Source organism: Rousettus aegyptiacus, unplaced genomic scaffold (genome assembly GCF_014176215.1).
Source record: "Rousettus aegyptiacus isolate mRouAeg1 unplaced genomic scaffold, mRouAeg1.p scaffold_m13_p_2, whole genome shotgun sequence".
Lineage (NCBI taxonomy): Eukaryota > Metazoa > Chordata > Mammalia > Chiroptera > Pteropodidae > Rousettus > Rousettus aegyptiacus.
Window position 1 is genome coordinate 164,245,974 of NW_023416295.1, and position 17,310 is coordinate 164,263,283.

Genomic DNA, 17,310 nt, shown 5'->3' on the forward strand with positions numbered 1-17,310 from the left:
CCTGACTTGTTGGATTTTTGCTGGGAGACAGGCTTTCTGTAGCACTAGGATGCTGATGGCTGAGATATTTTTTGGGACATCTGGGATGTGGACTTGTGTAACTGTTTGATTTAAAGACCAGACGAACCCAATATCTGTAATCATTCTCTTCAATGGATCCTCATATATCAAAAGAAGAGGAAGAGGAAGAATACAATGACAAGGACTATATAAAACTGTTCATAGTATCTTCATTATTGTAGTCCAAAACTGGAAATAATCAAAAGTTCAATAGAAGAATGGGAAAACTAATTTTCATATGTTCGTACAATAGAATACTCCTCTACAATAAAATTAAATGAATCATAGATATGCTCGACAGAATGGATGACTCTCACCAACATTTAGCTGAGAGAGCCCTGACAGAAAAAATATATTCATAGTATGTAGACCCTTTTTTCATCGCTGCTATAACGAATTACCACAAACTTAGTGGTTTAAAATAAAATATTTGTTATGTTACCGATCCATAGGTTAGAAGTCCAATATAAGTCTCACTGAACTAAAATTAAGGTGTCAGCAGGGCTGCACTCCCGGGGACCCTAGGGCAGAATCATTCTCCAGCTTCTGGAAGCCAACCACATTCTTGGCTTGTGGCTTTCTTCTGCAGTCTTCGAAGACCGCAGTGTAGCTCTCTGACCCTCCTTCCATCCTCACATCTCTTTGTCCCCTCTTCCACTTTAAAGAACCTTTGTGAGTAGAAGAAACCACCCAGGTAATCTAGGATAATCTCCCTATTTTAAAGTCAGCTAATTAACAACCTTAATTCTCTTTTGCCATGTAACTTAAGTATTCTGAATAAATAACTGAGGATAAGGAAAATCGCATTTTTTAGTGGGGTGCTGCTAAACTGACACTCTGGGGGTGGGGCGGAAGAGAGAACACCTTGATTTGTAGCATTTGCTAATTGTTTAGAGACGTTGAGAGCAATGCCTGATTTCACATTGAAACCCGGACTGGTAAAACGAATAAAAGTTATAAAGGGCATTACTGAAACGGTTAAGATTTGAATACAAACAGTGAATTACATAATAGTTCTATATTCACGTTAAATTTTCTGATTTTATACATTGTGCTCTGGTTACGTAAGAAAATACCCTTGTACTTAAGATTTATACCCTGAAGTATGTAGAGATAAACAGACATGAAGTCTATAATTTGTATAATTTGCTCTTGAATTAAAAAAAGATTGTGTGTGTGGTGCAGGAAGAGGGAAAATTATGGTAAAGCAAAAAAAACAAAACAAAACAAAATAAATGCAGCAATATGTATCCATTTTTGAAGCTGGGTAAAAGGTACACAGGAATTATACTACTATTGCAACTTGTCTATAAATCCAAAATTATGTCAAAATAAAGAATGACAAAAAGTTGAGTTGGGAGTCCAGGGACATAGTAAGTTACTTTCGCAGCATCCCACCAATGCAGAGGGAAAAGCCACACAAAAATGTGCTGGTTCAGCTTGTCTCTGTTCTATGGAGCCACCTCGCCTTTGATACCTTTTGTATTCTTGGCTAAATACATCAGGAACTTATAGCCAGTATGTAGGTGGTCTATTTTGGGAGCGTCAAAGGAAGACAACTTTTGTGAAAATGAAAGCATTCATTTAAAAATAATAGAGACCTCTTTGTCCTGGATAGCAAAATGGGGGCCCTGTAACTGTTCGTGATCAGAACGTGCAAACATGCAGTGTTCTTAACACGAGACCGATGAAAGAGGTGGTGTAGGATGAGACAAGGGAACAGTACGAACTGTACACAAGTCACCAATGTAAAAAAGAAGTATTTCCTTCCCGTCTTCTCCCGTGATTTAACTCTTGTGTGTAGTTCCTCTTCTGATTGTTTCTGTCAGATCGGAAGCCTATCATTGAATGAAATTGTATCCTAAGAATGCTTAGTTATTGACTTTATGTATGGATCTTCTAAACACATTTGAGGAGTTGCTAGTAATCTAGCCCTAGACACTCTGTTTTGTTAGAGCAAGATCCTGCTCTTAACGGGAACAAGACCTAAGTTTCCAAGATCCTGGAGACATGACTCAGGAGAATGAAAGGGTATGAAAATAACTAAAATTGATTAAAATGAAACACATATTTTTGATCAAAAAACCAATGAATTATATAAAATAATATGGCTCTCTACCCCCTCTCTATGCACATTTCTCTCCTTTGTTAAAATACTGTAATGTTACTTCTGATTCATGAATATTCAGCAGAATTTAACACAGATCTTATTTGTGCCACACTAGAGATAAAAAAAAAACTTTGAGGAAGAAATGATGCCTTGTACTATATACAAAATTCAGCCCTTAACAAAATAATTTAAACATTTCAGCAGATGAGACAGAGAAATCAAGATAACTTCAGTTTAAGGTGGCTCCTCTTCAGAATACTAGTCTACTAGAAATAAAATCTGCTCCCCCCACTCCTGAGTGAAAATTTTGCTTTTCCATAATCTCTCTCTCTCTCTCTCTCTCTCTCTCTCTCTCTCTCTCTCTCTCTCTCTCTCTCGCTCGCTCGCTGTACTGCATTGCTGGAAAATAAAGCATTTCTTTGACACAAATATTTGACTTTATTCATGGGATTAAAGAGGTGAACTAAAATACATTATTTGCAATATAATTACACCATAATTTTCAGCGTTAGGTATACATGTCTCTAGAGATAAAATAGTTTTGATCCGCAAAACTGGGTAATTAAATTAAGTAGATAATTGTTCCTAAGGGCCTGGGATCCAGGTAGTAGCAATTTGGAAAGTTACCAGCATAATCAGTTGGGTTAGTCTGCTGGAGGTAAAAAAGAAAAGAAAAGAAAAGAAAAAAATCTGAAATAATAAATTGCCTTTTAGAAAACCCTTCAAATAATAAATCCCAAATATTATTGAATGTAGTAGCCATTGTGGGTGCCTCTCTAATTTTCTTTGTACCCTCTCCCAACCGCTGCACCTTTGCTTTCTGGATCAGGAAATTCTGATCCAGATTGGTTTAAAATTCCACTCCTGGGAGAGGCTGAAACTGTAGTTAGGTTACCCATTAAGTCTTGCTGGTGCTTAGCAAAAGCGACTCCATTTTGGATCTGTTGTTTCTTTTTAACACACCCAATCAGCAATCAGGGCTACGTCAGTTCTCTGATTAGAGCTTGTCCATGTAATAACTATAACACATATTCAAGTGAACAAGTTTCTTATATTTATGTGCCTTCAAATATCTTAAAATTTAAAACAGTTCATCTTCTTTCCATATCATTTTCCTGTTGAATAAAACAGATATTTATCCTGTAGGACTTCCCACATTCTAGATTAAGCTGATTGGTTCCTTGAGTAATTTCACTTATCCCTCTATTCTTCATTTTTCTCGAGAGGGTAGAACTAAGGGCTTGATTTAGGAATTTTCTTTCTTTTTTAAACAAGAAAACATTAAGGTGGCACGGTACACGTACTAATGCACTGGACACACAAAATCTGGTTGGTCACACTTGTAGTGATGTCAGAATGATTGGCAGAGCCAGGCTTTGTCAGCTTTGACTAGTGGGAATCTCCTGGAGTTTGGTCAAAAGGAGATTCCTTTTGACAGGACCCCAGCAGTCTTTGAGGACTTCCTTGCTTTCTGGCACCACAGGTGTCCTAGCTTTATGTTTCCTGTACCAGACTTGAAATCAACCATTTATATTAGAAGCTCTGTTCCTTTTATTGGGAAAAAGTATTTAGTGGGTATGATCTGGACTCAGGGATGCTTGTTATAGTGGGTCGTTACTGCTTCTAGACCTTACAGTGGACCAAGCTGGGGACTAGGTAGTTTTTCAAAAAGAAGAAAGGAAATAATGAATTTATACAGATATTGCCAATTCAAATTTAAGATCATGGGAGGGTTTTACTTGTATTTCTTTCGTCTTGAACAAAAAAATCTGAGCTGCAAATGATATTAATATAATTACTTATTTGCTTTGTCCAAGAATATTCATATAGCAATTTCAAAATAACCATACCAATAGTGCTACTATAAATTTAGATGATTGAAAAGACATTTGAAGATTTCTTTGGTTGTATGGTTCTGGTCATTGTCCTTAAGATATATCTTGCTAAGGATATACTGTTCAAATATTGTGTTTTAAAGTCACCTAAAAGAATTCTTTTCTGTGTTATCATACCACAAACTTAATATATAAATTCACTCATTTCAGTTCCTTTTCAGTTTTGGGAGGATTTTATTTTCTTTTATATTTAATTGTATTTTTAAGTATGTAAGATATATATTTCCAAAGTCAAAACTACAAAACAAAGCACATTCAATGAAGTCTAATATCCTTCTTCGTTACTTCCTTTCTTTTCTAGGTATTTTATTCATTTTTGGCTTATACTCCACTGGGTAGTTTTGGTTTCTTTTTTAGGTATTGCTCTAGTATTTACAATACAAACCTTTAAATTATCACCATGTACTTTCAAATCCTGCTAAAACACCTCCATCATTTCTGCTGTTCTTGTCATATATTTTACTTGTACATTAAACCCATAACACTTTTTAAAGAAATGTAAACAATCAATTTTCTTTCAAAGATGTTAAAAGTGAGAAAAACTAAGTCTTGCATTTATCCTCACACCTTATAAAACCGCTTGCCTGGTTAACATCTTTTTCTAGGAGGGAGACTAAATTCTGCCAGTGCATCTATTACTCTATTTTGGCCAGATACAAATATCTTAATTTCCAAGTTATCGTTACAAACCAGCAATGCTCCATTAATTTTGTACAGTGTTGTACCTGTTGGATGATTCTGATCTCAATCAACAATTCGCACAAAAGCAATCTGAGGACATTACTAGGGGCTAGACTCCAGGTATACTTAGGTGATCCATTGATCAGTGAGACAATGAACAATTATTCATTTGTTTAACTTATCTCTGGTCATTCATTAGTTAAACATGGATTAATCATTAACTATGCCTAACTCCAAGTGAGATATTGGCAATACAAGGAAAATAAGCTGCCGTCCCTTCCCTGAAGGATTTCTAGATATAGTAGGTTTTAATTAGAAAGAGAGTAGAAGTAGCTTTTAACATGAGTTAATCAGCACCTACTGTTATTTCTCCCATAATTCTTCATACCCTAAGTTTTATAACTTGGTTATAATATGGTACAATGTTAAATTATTATTATGATAACAATAATGCAGCTACCAGTTTCATTATATACATTTTAATCATCTTCCCATTGGGACAACTTTTTTCCCTCAAGACAACCCTGTGACATGTTAGTGTTCTGATTTTACAGAGGATAAAACTTTTATAGTAGCTCAGAGAGTCATCTGTCCAAAGTCACAGAAACTAAGTGAATGATCTGGGACTGGATTTAATCCAGAACTGGCTGACTTTGGACAACCTGTTCTGCCAGAAACAAGCAGAAAAAGGTTGGTCCAAGATTTCTGCTTCTGCTTTGAATCCTGCAGCAGTGGGGTCAGGTCATACTGCAGGGTGGTAAATAAATACTTGCAAAAGAATGAAGAGAAAAAGAAACAATTGGCAGAGTAAAAAGGCAATCTATGGAATGGGAGAAATGTTTGCTAATCATATATCTGATAAAGGGCTAATATTCAGAATATATAAGTAACTAACTCCTTCAACTTGACACCAACAAAACAGATAGCCTTATTAAAAAATGGGCAATGGATCTGAATATACATTTCTCCAAAGTAGATATACAAATACATGAAAAATGTTCAACATCATTAATTGTTAGAGAAATGCAGATCAAAACTACAATGATATATCATCTCATACTCACTGGGATGGCTACTATACACACATATGTATATATGTACACTTATGTATGTGTGCACATGTACATATATGTATATGTATGCACATATATGCATAAAACACCAGAAAACAACAAGTGTTAGTGAGGAGTGGAATAACTGGAACCCTTATGCATTGCTGGTGGGAATATAAGATTGTACAGCAACAAAGGAAACCAGTGTGAAGGTTTTTCAAGAGTTAAAAATAGAATCACCAAAAATTCAGTAATCATACTTATGGATATAATTACAAAGGAACTGAAAGCAAGATTTCAAAGATATATTTGTACACCCATGTCATTGCAGCATTATTCATGATAGCTGAGAAGTGGAATCAATCCAAATGTCCATCAGGGGATGAGTGGAAAAAGAAAATGTGGTATATGCATAGAGTTGAATATTATTCAGCCTTAAAAAAGAAGGGAATCCTATGGCATGCTACAATATGGGTAAATTTGTAGGACATGATGCTAAGCGAAATATGTCAGTCATGAAAAGAGAAATACCGTATGATTCTACCTATATGAAGTATCTGAAGTAGTTAGATTCATAGAAACAGAAATTGAATGATGGTTGCCAGGGGTTGGAGGTAGGGGGCGATAGAGACAGTTTCTCAGTAGATAAAGAGTTTAAATTTTGTAAGATAAAAAAATTCTAGAGATCTGTTACACAGCGCGATGAATATAGTTAACACTTCTCAGCTGCACTTAACAATAGTTAAATGGTTAAATCTGATTTTTAACGCACTTTAGAAATCTTATTTTAAAGAATGAAGAGGAGGGTAGCCCCATGGTGAGCTCTTCAGGCCCAGATTTGTTTAGCTAAACAAACAAAACCCAAGCTTTGCCATCTGTTTGTTATCCAACACAGCAGCCTCAGGAATCCCCAACTTTCCTTTCCGCACATTAGAAATGACCTCCAGCCTCCACCAGGTGTCGCCCACGCTGAGGGCGGTCCTCGCCCCGCCCACTACCGAGTTTCATCCAATTGCGGCCCTGGCCCCGCCCCTCCCCGAACCTCTTTCCTGTATCCGGGCCTAGGTGGGCTGGCTCTGAAGCTTAGCGGAAAGCATGGAGGTCCACGCGGGGCTGCAGTCCGCTCCGACCTCTCCCCCATCCTCCCAGGATGGCGCCAGGGCCTCCGTGTCCAAAGAGCTGCTGTCGGCAGGGAGCGGCGGCAGCGGAGGTACCAGGCGGGTGGCAGCAGCGTGGCGCGCGCACGTGTGGTGGGGGGCGCGGGCCCAAGCAGCCGGGGAAGAGGTGGGTGCTTCTTGCTTAGGCCCCGCACCCCTGAGGGGAGATCTAGGGGTGACTGCAGGGCTCCAGCGTGCCAGCTCCCGAGGTGTTGGTGGGTGGAGGGGAGCTAGGCCGCGGGGCCGGGGATGGTTCTTATATTCCGCACATTAGTGACCCCTTTCTCTCTGCCGAACCCCCAGCAAGACACCTCCCCTAAAGGGGAGGGTCTTAGGGCCTGCCGTTCAGGTCCAAGCCCACGGCTGGTCTGCGGAACAGGTAATTTATAGATTCCCAACTCCCTGACCCTTCCTCTCTGTGCTCATTGAACCAGCCCTTAGTCCCACCCTCTGGTAGAGGGCGATGTGGGTCCAGGGAATTCACTCGCCATAACAGAGAATTTTAAAAGCATGGGTTCGAATACCAGCTCCACAAGTAATTAGCAGTGGCTGACTTTAGGAGAGTTGCTTACTTTCTGTACGCCCCAGTTTTCATATTTAGAAAATAGAGGTAGTAGTACCTATGGATTTTTGTGAGGAGAATGTGCTTAAGGTCTTGTGTATATTCTCAGTAAATATTAGCTTCAAGAAATGATTCTGTGAGAACCCAGAGCATCCGAAGGAGTTACAATAATAATAGCCAAAACTTATGTAGTGCTAACTATGCCTCAGGAATTAATTTAATTAATAACTAATTTAATCCTCACAGCAACGCTGTGCAAAAGGTTATTACCTCCATTTTATAGATGAGGAAACGGAGTCTTGGTGTATTGTACAGATAAGTAACTTGCCAGGGATCACGTGGCTGGAAAGTACCAAAACTGGGATTTGAATCCAGTCTGACTCCTGAGTCCAAGTTCTTTACACTAATCCAATTACGAGGCCTACAGTAGTAAGCAATGAATGATTGTTGAGCTCTGCTTTGTGGATGAACAGGATTTTGGTACCAGAGTGAGGAGATTGTACAGGTGCTGGAAACAGCATGTACAAAGCCTTGAGTTGTGAAAGACAAGTCCCGTTCTTTGAGCTCTGATAAGATGGATAGTTGAATTGATTTGAGGAGTAGCGAGTGAATGGTGAGGCTGAGTAGATAGTGGAAGGGCAAAATTTCTCCAATGGGCTCTTTTGTTGAGGTTGGACATCTTTTCTAAAGGGGAACTAATCAGGCAGGAATGTTTTACAAATAAGAAACAAAAATTCTCAATGAAGCTAGATAATTTGTCCAATATAATGCAGTTAGTAACCATTTCTGGCTTCACTTAACTATTCTGTTCTGCTTCCTCCATTATGTTATTGTGGACCCACATGTTTCACTGATGAATTTCTGATCCAGGAATGTACAGTTTAGTGTGCACTTACTACTCAGCATTGGTGACACAGAGCTGTATGAGACAGGCTGATGAAAAGGGAGGTAGATGTGCTCAAAGAACTAAAATGTTTTGCTGGAAGTTGAGGTGCATCATTTAAAAAAAAAAAAAATCTTAGGAAATGTGGAATTGTCAAGACTTGAGAGTGGTCATGAAAACTTAAGCACTTAAATACATGTGTTTTCAGGTATATGGGACAGGTTGCTCATCAACTCCAAGCCAAATTCCAGAAAGAATTCCACTCTTCAAACAGTTCGGATAGAGAGGAGTCCTTGTAAGTATCCTTCCTTCTCTCTCTCTTTCTTTCTCTGATATTAAATTCTGCCTAATTAAGCATTTATTTGATGAGACAGTCTCTGCCTTCCTGGTCATATATTAACCTTTAGAGTCAAGTCTTACTTGGGATTTACATTATGGAGTCTATGCCCAAGAGTAGAATTTCTTACATTATTCACCTGTTTTAAGACAGTAACTTTTCCCAGAAAAATTCCCTGTGGGATGAATTTTTGGAAATCAAAAATAATTATTGGTAATCTTCATGGGAAACTTTTAGAGGCTGCTGAGCCCAAATTTATTATACATGTATGAGAAAATATCACCATGTCCCATTAAATTGGATACAATTACTTAAATGGTAAATGTTCCTGATAATATGACATAGCAGGACCAATTCTGTGCATTATTCTATAATATTGCTGTACTGCTCACTCAAATATGTACCGCACGCAGACTTCGTTCATGTAGCATTTATGTAATAGTCAACATCTGTATTATTCACTCTTAATGTTTAAAAAAAGAATAAAAACAAGAAGCCGGTGAAAACGCTATAAATGATGCACAAAGTTACCATGTCTATAAACTAAGAAATCATGAGAATTCTGAGAGAGGAAGTTAATCATAGTTTGCACTAGCAAAAGCCAAAATGACTGCTTCATGGCTCTCTATTCAAGTACAACCTTTTGTGTGAACATAGGTTTTCGTTTGAAGAGGGGAGGTACAGACCTAAAGTGGAATTTGTTGGGTCAACTGGAAAGCATATTTTTTTATAAAGAGAACCCGGCCAAACTATTTTCCAGATTTGGATATGCTATTTTGCATTCCCACCAGCCCGATGCAAGCGTTTAGCTCTTAGTTGCTGCACGTCCTCAGCGACACGTGGTGTCCTCTTTTACTATTCCAGCGTTATGCAGTAACATCACATTGTGATCTCAGTTTGTTTTTCCCTAATGCTTAATGGATGTCGAACATCTTTTCATGTGCTTATTCACCGTGTATACGTCTCTGATGAAATGTCTGTTCAGATCTTTAGCTCATTTTAACCATCTTATTGATAAACAACATTTCTTATAGTGCAGGCCTGCTGGTGATGAATTCTCCAGTCTTTGTATGTCTGATAAAGTATATATTTTGTTTTTAGTTTTGAAAGATGTTTTCAGTGGGTAAAGAATTCTAGGTTAACTGGTTTTTAAAATTTTTTATTTGAGTACCTTGAAGATGTTGCTTTGTGGTCTTCAGACTTACATTGTTTCTGATGAGAATTCTGCTATCATTTCTATCTTTGTCATGTGTATAATATTTACTTTTTCCTCTGGCTACTTTTAAGATTTCCTCTTTATCACTGGTTTTCACCAATTTGATGATGATGTGCCTGGTAATTTTCCTTGTGATTCTTGAGCTTGGGGTTTGTTGGACTTCTCAGATCCGTGGGTTTATAATTTTTATCAAATTTAGGAACTTTTTTGTCATTTCTTTTCTTCAGATATTTTTTCTTTTCCAGTTTCCCTCTTACCTTTCCTGCAGGGACTCCAATTACATATAATTTTGTTTCTTGAAATTGTTCCATAACTCCCAGATATATGGTTTTATATGTCTTTGGTGAAATATTTGTTCAGATCTTTTGTTTCTCAGTCTTATTTGTGTGGTTTTTTGGGGGTAGTTTCTATTGCTGTGTCCTCAAGTTCACTAATCTTTTCTTCTCTATTGTCTAATATGCTGTTTAACCCCATCCGGTTAATTTTGCAAGCCTGATATTGTAGTTTCCATCTCTAAAAATTCAAGTCTTTTACTATATCTTTCATTTCTCTGCTTTCTTGAATATGTAGTGTATGTTTATAACGGCTACTTTAACATTCTTCTTGCTGATTGTATCATTGTCATTTCAGGATTTCTACTAATTTTTTTTTTAACTTAAGGGATTATATTTTCTGCTTATTCGCATGCTGGGTATTTTTTATTGGATGCTGTACATTTTGAATTTTATGTCGTCGTATGCTGGATTTCATTTTATTCTGTTTGGAAGAACTGCAGCTGGCCTAGCTTCACGGGTTTAGCATGTCCTTTTCCAGGGTACCACAGAAATATTTGACCTCACATGTAGCTCTTCGTTTTGCTCCACATGATCCATTAGTTAAAAACAAAAGCAGAACAAAATCTAGCCTCATCCTTCATCTAAGCTAATAGATTTAAATCTGCAAACATAGAAGTAACTTTATTTTTATCAGTAATTTCTCTATCTGAAGAGACATGAGAGCTCACATGTACTTACTATTTAGGATATGTCAGATATTGTGTGGGGCTTTGTATATATGCGATCTCATTTATGCCTTCCAACAGGGATAAATTTTACAATTAAAGGCCATTTCTTGACCTTTACCACCATTTTCTTTTCTTCTTCCATACTCCGGACATTTTAGTCATCAACGGTGTAGCTGTATTAATAACTTAAAGTTTTGACAGTTGGTTACTGGGTCTTTTGAAAGAGAAAAAAATTATTATGCCTTGTTTTATTGACTCCCCTGTACTTAGCACAGTGCCTGGCAGTTATCACCCCTGTTTTACAAATGAGGAAACTGAAGTTTTGAGTGGTTAAATGAAATGCATTAGTTAGGATTCCTGTGGTTATAAGTAACTGAAACTCAGCTCAGATTGTCTTAAGCTAAAAAAAAAGAAGAAAAGAAAAAAGAGGGAGGGAGAGAGGGAAAGAAATAAAAAAAAAAAAAAGAAAAGAAATTTTGTTGGCCCGTGTTAGTAGGGGAAAAAACCCCGGTGAGTTCCGGTCCATCAGCATCCAGGAATTCAGTGTTATCAGGGGTCTGCTGCTCCACATCTCCCCGCTCTGCTTTCCTAGCTGTTGGCTTAATCTAGAGCAGGCTCTTCCCCCACACGTGGCAGGTCGGCCAGATGTCAGAAGCCCCAGGCTTACGTACAGCAGTTAGCTCAGTTACTCACATGGAAAGAAGATTCTCTTTCTCGACAGTTCAAACCCTGTCCCAGGGCTCTCTCTTATTAGCCTGAGTAGATCATGGTGTCACGGGTGTCACTGTGTATACCACTGGACCAAATCACGATGACCAAGGATGTGAAACATGTAGGCATGTGTAGGTTGAGAGAGAAGGGCGGCTAAGAGTGAAGGTTTAAGAGGAAAGTTAGGATTACGCTCTTAGAAGAAAGGGGAACATGCTGGGCAGGTGAAAACAAACCCTACTTAATTAACACGCCCCCGGTAATTCAGATAGTATGAGGTGGAACTAGGGTTCTATTAATAACCTTGTCAGTCTGTCCCCACAGCTTGGTGCACTTAGCTGTGGAGCCGTGCTGCCTCCTTATTAAGTTGCTGTCGGTTGAATGCCAGCCTCTTTGGAGGTTACAGTTCTGGACATATATGAAAAACACAAATAAAACATTGAAAAATTATTAATTGCTGAAAAAATAAGTTCTACTGCTTATAAGAATTCAGAAAAGGATAGAAGTTTTTTAAATGGAAGGAATTTGAAAGACTTTTAAATTATCAATATTATTATTATTACTATTAACTTCAAATGTATTTTATAGGAAATTCTAGATTTAAAAATTTAAAGCTTGGCTAAATACTGAATTTCAATAAACTACGCTTTCTCTCCGTAGTACTGGACCAAGTGCAGACCTTCCTCCCACAGCTGGCCCAGGCAAATGAAAAGCTAAGAAAGGAAATGGCAGCTGCACCACCTGGTCATTTCAATATTGAAAATATCGATGAGACACTTGGAAAAGTTATACAAATGGTAACTAGGCTTTGTTTTCACTTCATAGAGTAAAATTACCAGTGTGCCTTGTCACCTAAACAGAGAATCTTTCTTTTAGTTCCGTGATCATTTTCCTTCCTGGCAGGTCAGCTCACGTTTCTAGTACTGCGTAGGTAATTGGTCATTGTGTGATTAAGAATTTTGTGGGTCGATGAGCTTTCCTGGGTGAAGTTTAGAGATTTAGTAATACAGAGTCATAGGAGGGCTTTCTCGAGTCAAATATTACATTTGTTGTCTTGAAGCATTAATTTATTAAATGTCCTACCTGGACTTTTTTTTCTGATCCAAGGCCCAAACGTCGATGATGTGTTTAACGGAGTACATTATCTCACATAATAAATGTACACAAGCCTCACGTGAAAATTGCCTCTCAAGTTAGGCTCACATCTTATTTCTGCACTGGAGTTCCTCTATTTATGGACAGAGCTGTTAATGATATCTATCTAATTCACCAGCAAATCTGGTCCACCCTGCCTCTACGGTATATCCCAAATCCAGCCACTTCACGGCCCGTGTGAGCCCGCCTCCAGCTCTCTCTCTGACCTTATTTCCTGCCCAGTCCCCTCATCACCTGCATTCTAATCTAGTCCCTCACTCCAGACCTTTCCCTCTTTGCAGAATACTCTTCCCCAGATTTCTGCGTCTCAACTTCCTCCGTCTCTTACCTCATCAAGTTGTCACCTCATCAAGACGCCTTTTCCATTGGCCCTTTCATTACCTTATCCTGCTTTATTTTTTTTTATTTTAATGACCCTACTTTTTAATGACCCTACACTATACTTTATATGTAATCATTTATTGGCTTTCTTTCCCAACTTGAACAGACATCAGCAGACATTTTCCGTAAGGATTGTGAAGACTTTAGGCTTTGAGAACCATACTGTTGTCTGTCGTAACTGCTCATTCTGACGTTGCATGAGAGCAGCTATAGATAATACTTAACTAATAGGCAGGTTTTATATACCTTATTTATGGATACTGAAATTTGAATTTCATATAATTTGCATGTTCGATGAAATATTCTTTTGATTTTTTTTTCCTACCACTTAAAAATATAAAAACCATTCTTAGCTCATGAGTTAGACAAAAATAAGACAGGCTGGGTTTGCCTGGCAGGCCATAATTTGCCAAACCCTGCTCGAAAACCTAAGTTCTGCAAAGGCAAGGGTTTTGTTGTTGTTGAGTCTCAGTACCTAGTGTGGTGTCTGGCTCATGTCAACATTTGTTGAATGAATATTGTTGATCGTATTCAGGATACATGGAATTGGATTGTAGGGACTTCTTAGACTTGTAGCAAGTGTACATCATTATGGTGGACCCTGGCGCCTAAAAGAATCAAAGTACCATATGTATTAAAGACATTCCTTGTCCTTTGTGCTTCAATGTTGTGCTAAACGTTGGTTGTTTCCAGTGTTTTCTTATTGCAACTTTTTAGGAAACTGCCCTGAAATAAATTTCCCTCATGGTATTTTTTTGCAGGATGTGGCCTTATTTGAGATGGATCAGTCTGATTCAAAAGAGGAGGACAGTTCCGAAGAGAATTCTCAAGACACTTCAGAGGATAGTTCGGAATCCGAGGACGAAGATGACAGCACCTCTTCTGAAGTCACCATAGACAACATCAGGCTTCCTCATTCAGAAGATGGGAAAGGCAAGATCGAAGTTTTGGACAGTCCTGCCAGTAAGAAAAAGAAATAGTGAAATAAATGATCTAAGAGACAGGTGATATATGCCTGTAAATTCTGTGTAAAAAGAATGTGGCTTGCTGGGTATTTTGCATTTCAGGTAATATCTATGGTGCTTTTATGTCAGTCATATTGGATGTATTTTGTTTCTCGAAGAAACAGCACTAGCTTTTAAAGAGTTGGAATAAGTAACATTTGGGGATCTGCTAAGAGCAGACTGTCTTTGATTTTGTTATGCTAAGGAGATTTAGTTTAGAAAGCTTCCTTTTATGTATGGTGATGAGTGTTTTTGTTGGCATCTAGCCAAGCCATCGTCTTTCTTCATCTTAGACTTCAGACATGTCAAACTTATTTTAAAGGAAAAATACAAGTCTCCAGTTTGTTTTTGTTTTAAATTATCCTCTTGGATAAAATAACCTAGGTGGGTTTTTTTAGGTTATTATAGCATCAGATATATTCATTAGCATCAGAATAGGTTTAATGAGGGAGAAATTTTTTACAATAAAGAGTTACTGAGATTTAGCTGCCCTCAGGCATATCTCTTTTTTATTTAACCACATAAAATGCTCCTTTCCAGTTTGAGCTGGAAAACTGATGCTCTGTGAGTTTAATTACTGTTGGTGAATCTACAGCCACTCAGTGGATATAGAATTTACTGGTTGGAAAATTTCACAGTATTTTTGTTTTTGTTTTTTTTTCATAAAACAATTTTTTCATCTCCGCTATTAGAACTATTTTACAGAGTTCCCCACAGTTCGAAACCTGTCAAATGTAGAAAATGGGGACACCACAGGAAAAATAGGGCATAAAACAAAAAAGATAAGAGCTGGCTTTCCCTTTCAAAGGCCAAAATGGTCCTACACTGCAGCCGACTTCCTCCTTCATTCAGACTGCATTAAACCTGTTTCAGATCTCATCTGCCGTGGGACTGGCTTTGCTCAGAATGCGGACCTGAGAAGTTAAAGGACTGTCTCCAAGTGGGTTGAGCTGATGAAATTTTTGTCCCCTACTGTTTTAGGGCTCTTTTGGAACTATTTTTCCCTCCTCACATCACATTAGCCTGAGACATCTTGTAAATACTCTAAAGATAATTCTCAAGGTTCTTTTTGGTATTTCCCATGGGAAATTGGAACCAGGTCTCCCAGTCTGTGCCCAGCTAAATAGGGGAAGAAATGAACAGATCTGGGGACCAGACTTCTCAGCTAGAAAGGGTATTAATGACATACTTTGTAGCACCAAACACAACTGTGATGAATCATTGGTGTAAATATTGAAAGATTGTCTTGTACCAGATAATTTATTGATGCTGCACTGCAGGAAGAGTCGCATTTGTCTGGTTCACTACTTAGCATGGTGCATGGTACACAGGAGGCACTGAGAATTGTTAATAAGTGCATTAACGGGTGCATGAGGGTGCACAGGACATTTTATGCTGGTAGGCTGCGCCAGGCAGGAGAATATGAACATATGACTACAGGAAATACATATCCATGTAGAACTGACTGCTCGATCAGCGAAAGAGACTAATCGGTCTAGAAATACATACTAGTGTGTAGAATTTTAATATTTTTCTCCTGCCTTGGCTGTCTTATATAGCTATGCAGTTAAGGAAGTCAACCAAATTTAGGTTCTATGGACATGCTTATGACAGGAGAAAAAACAAAAACATAAAAACTGTATGATAAGGATATCATTTTAAATAAATAAGTATAAAATAGAATAATTATTTAATGTACAATGTCAGGACTGGCTAACTATTTTTAAGCAAGGTTAGTGTCTAGCCTCATACCGTGTACTAAGATAAATTATATAGGGACTAAAGATTTAAATATAAAGAAATAAAATTATAAAAGTTCTATGCTAAAATGGCTAATATTTTCAATGTAGTTGGGCAAAAGCTTTTTTTTTAAAGCAGAGTGTTAAAGCCTGAAATCACAAAGGAAATTGCAGAAAATTCATCTACATAAATACTAAAAATTAGTAGGTGACAGGGAAATTTAAAGGACAAGAGACAAACAGGAAAATATTTGCAGTATAAGACTGAGTGCTATTAGTATTTAAAGGGCTCTTAAAAATTAGTAAAAACAACAACTAATAGTGAAAAGGCTATAGGACGTGAACAAGTAATTAACAGGGAAAAAAAGATTTATCCCCATTTATCAAAGAAATGCAAATGAAACCAGATTTTATTTTTTAACCTATCAAATTGGCAGATGAAACAATAGCTAGTATTTACCAATTCCTTTCTGTGAGTCAGCCACTATTCTAAGTGTGTTACGTTTAAGAGTTACTACCACTCATATGAAAATTCATCAAGTTGTACAATATTTGTGCACTTCACTGTATGTATGTTATACGTTAATTAAGAAGCTGTTTTGTGTATGAGCAGCGTGCTCTACGGTCCGTTGGAAACTAAACCCCCGTTGTGCTTTGGGTGGTCTGACGGGCGCTTCCTCCGCCTGATGCTGAGGTGTGAGGTGATGGCAGCCCTTTGGAGAACAGTTCTCTTCCTGCTGAGGTTGATGAGACGTTCTCTTCAGACTTGTGGGGTGTTATATCTCCTCTCGCTCTGTGACAGTTATAAATCAGAAAATTAGGCAGAATGGTCTTTGAAGCAAAAATTTCATGAATGAGCCTGCCATCTGTTCTCATACTTTAGTTGCACTTCAGATATGGTACTTACACAAAAAAACGCCTTGCAGAGTAGTTTGTATTCTTGTGCCTATATCTACTACTACGGTAGGAAAGACAAGAAAAAAGGTCGAGTCTTACTTTTGTTTGTATTTCCCTCAGTGCCTAGAAGAGTGCCTTTCATTCAGTTGGAATGTACAATAAATGTTCATTAAACTAATTTTTCTCTTCATGTCAATAAAATAACTTACCTTAACGATGAGTGGTTTGCAATGCAGAAGAAAAAAGGATGAATGTGATCGGTAGACATTTCCTACAAATTTAACATTGGAATCTTTGTGGTTGACTCCCCACCATCCATTCATGGAAAACCCTGGGAATGGTTGTTTTGGGAATGGGCATATTGGAATGGACCTTCTCAGTGAGGCAGGAGCAAAGTCTTGTTAGTTGACTTTTGGAAGGGAAAGTATTTCTCATTCCTAAAAAGGAGGCACACGAAGAGATGGACCCTT

General features: G+C 37.8%; 1 protein-coding gene across 1 annotated transcript; it reads left to right on the plus strand.

Moving 5' to 3' along the window:
* Positions 1–6,861: 6,861 nt before the first annotated feature.
* CUNH12orf45 (chromosome unknown C12orf45 homolog) lies at positions 6,862–17,054 on the plus strand. The gene is made up of 4 exons (XM_016127072.2): positions 6,862–7,008; positions 8,609–8,695; positions 12,325–12,461; positions 13,962–17,054. Exons 1-4 carry the CDS (start codon positions 6,894–6,896, stop codon positions 14,178–14,180), a joined length of 558 nt encoding a protein of 185 aa, XP_015982558.1. The 5' UTR covers positions 6,862–6,893; the 3' UTR covers positions 14,181–17,054.
* The last annotated feature ends 256 nt before the right edge of the window (positions 17,055–17,310 follow it).

Excerpts from the sequence above, each read along its gene's own strand:
- CUNH12orf45 (XM_016127072.2), top strand. The coding sequence starts at position 6,894 with ATGGAGGTCCACGCGGGGCTGCAGTCCGCTCCGACCTCTCCCCCATCC. Across the intron at positions 7,009-8,608 it reads AGGGAGCGGCGGCAGCGGAG|GTATATGGGACAGGTTGCTC; the intron begins GTACCAGGCGGG and ends ATGTGTTTTCAG. Across the intron at positions 8,696-12,324 it reads TCGGATAGAGAGGAGTCCTT|TACTGGACCAAGTGCAGACC; the intron begins GTAAGTATCCTT and ends TTCTCTCCGTAG.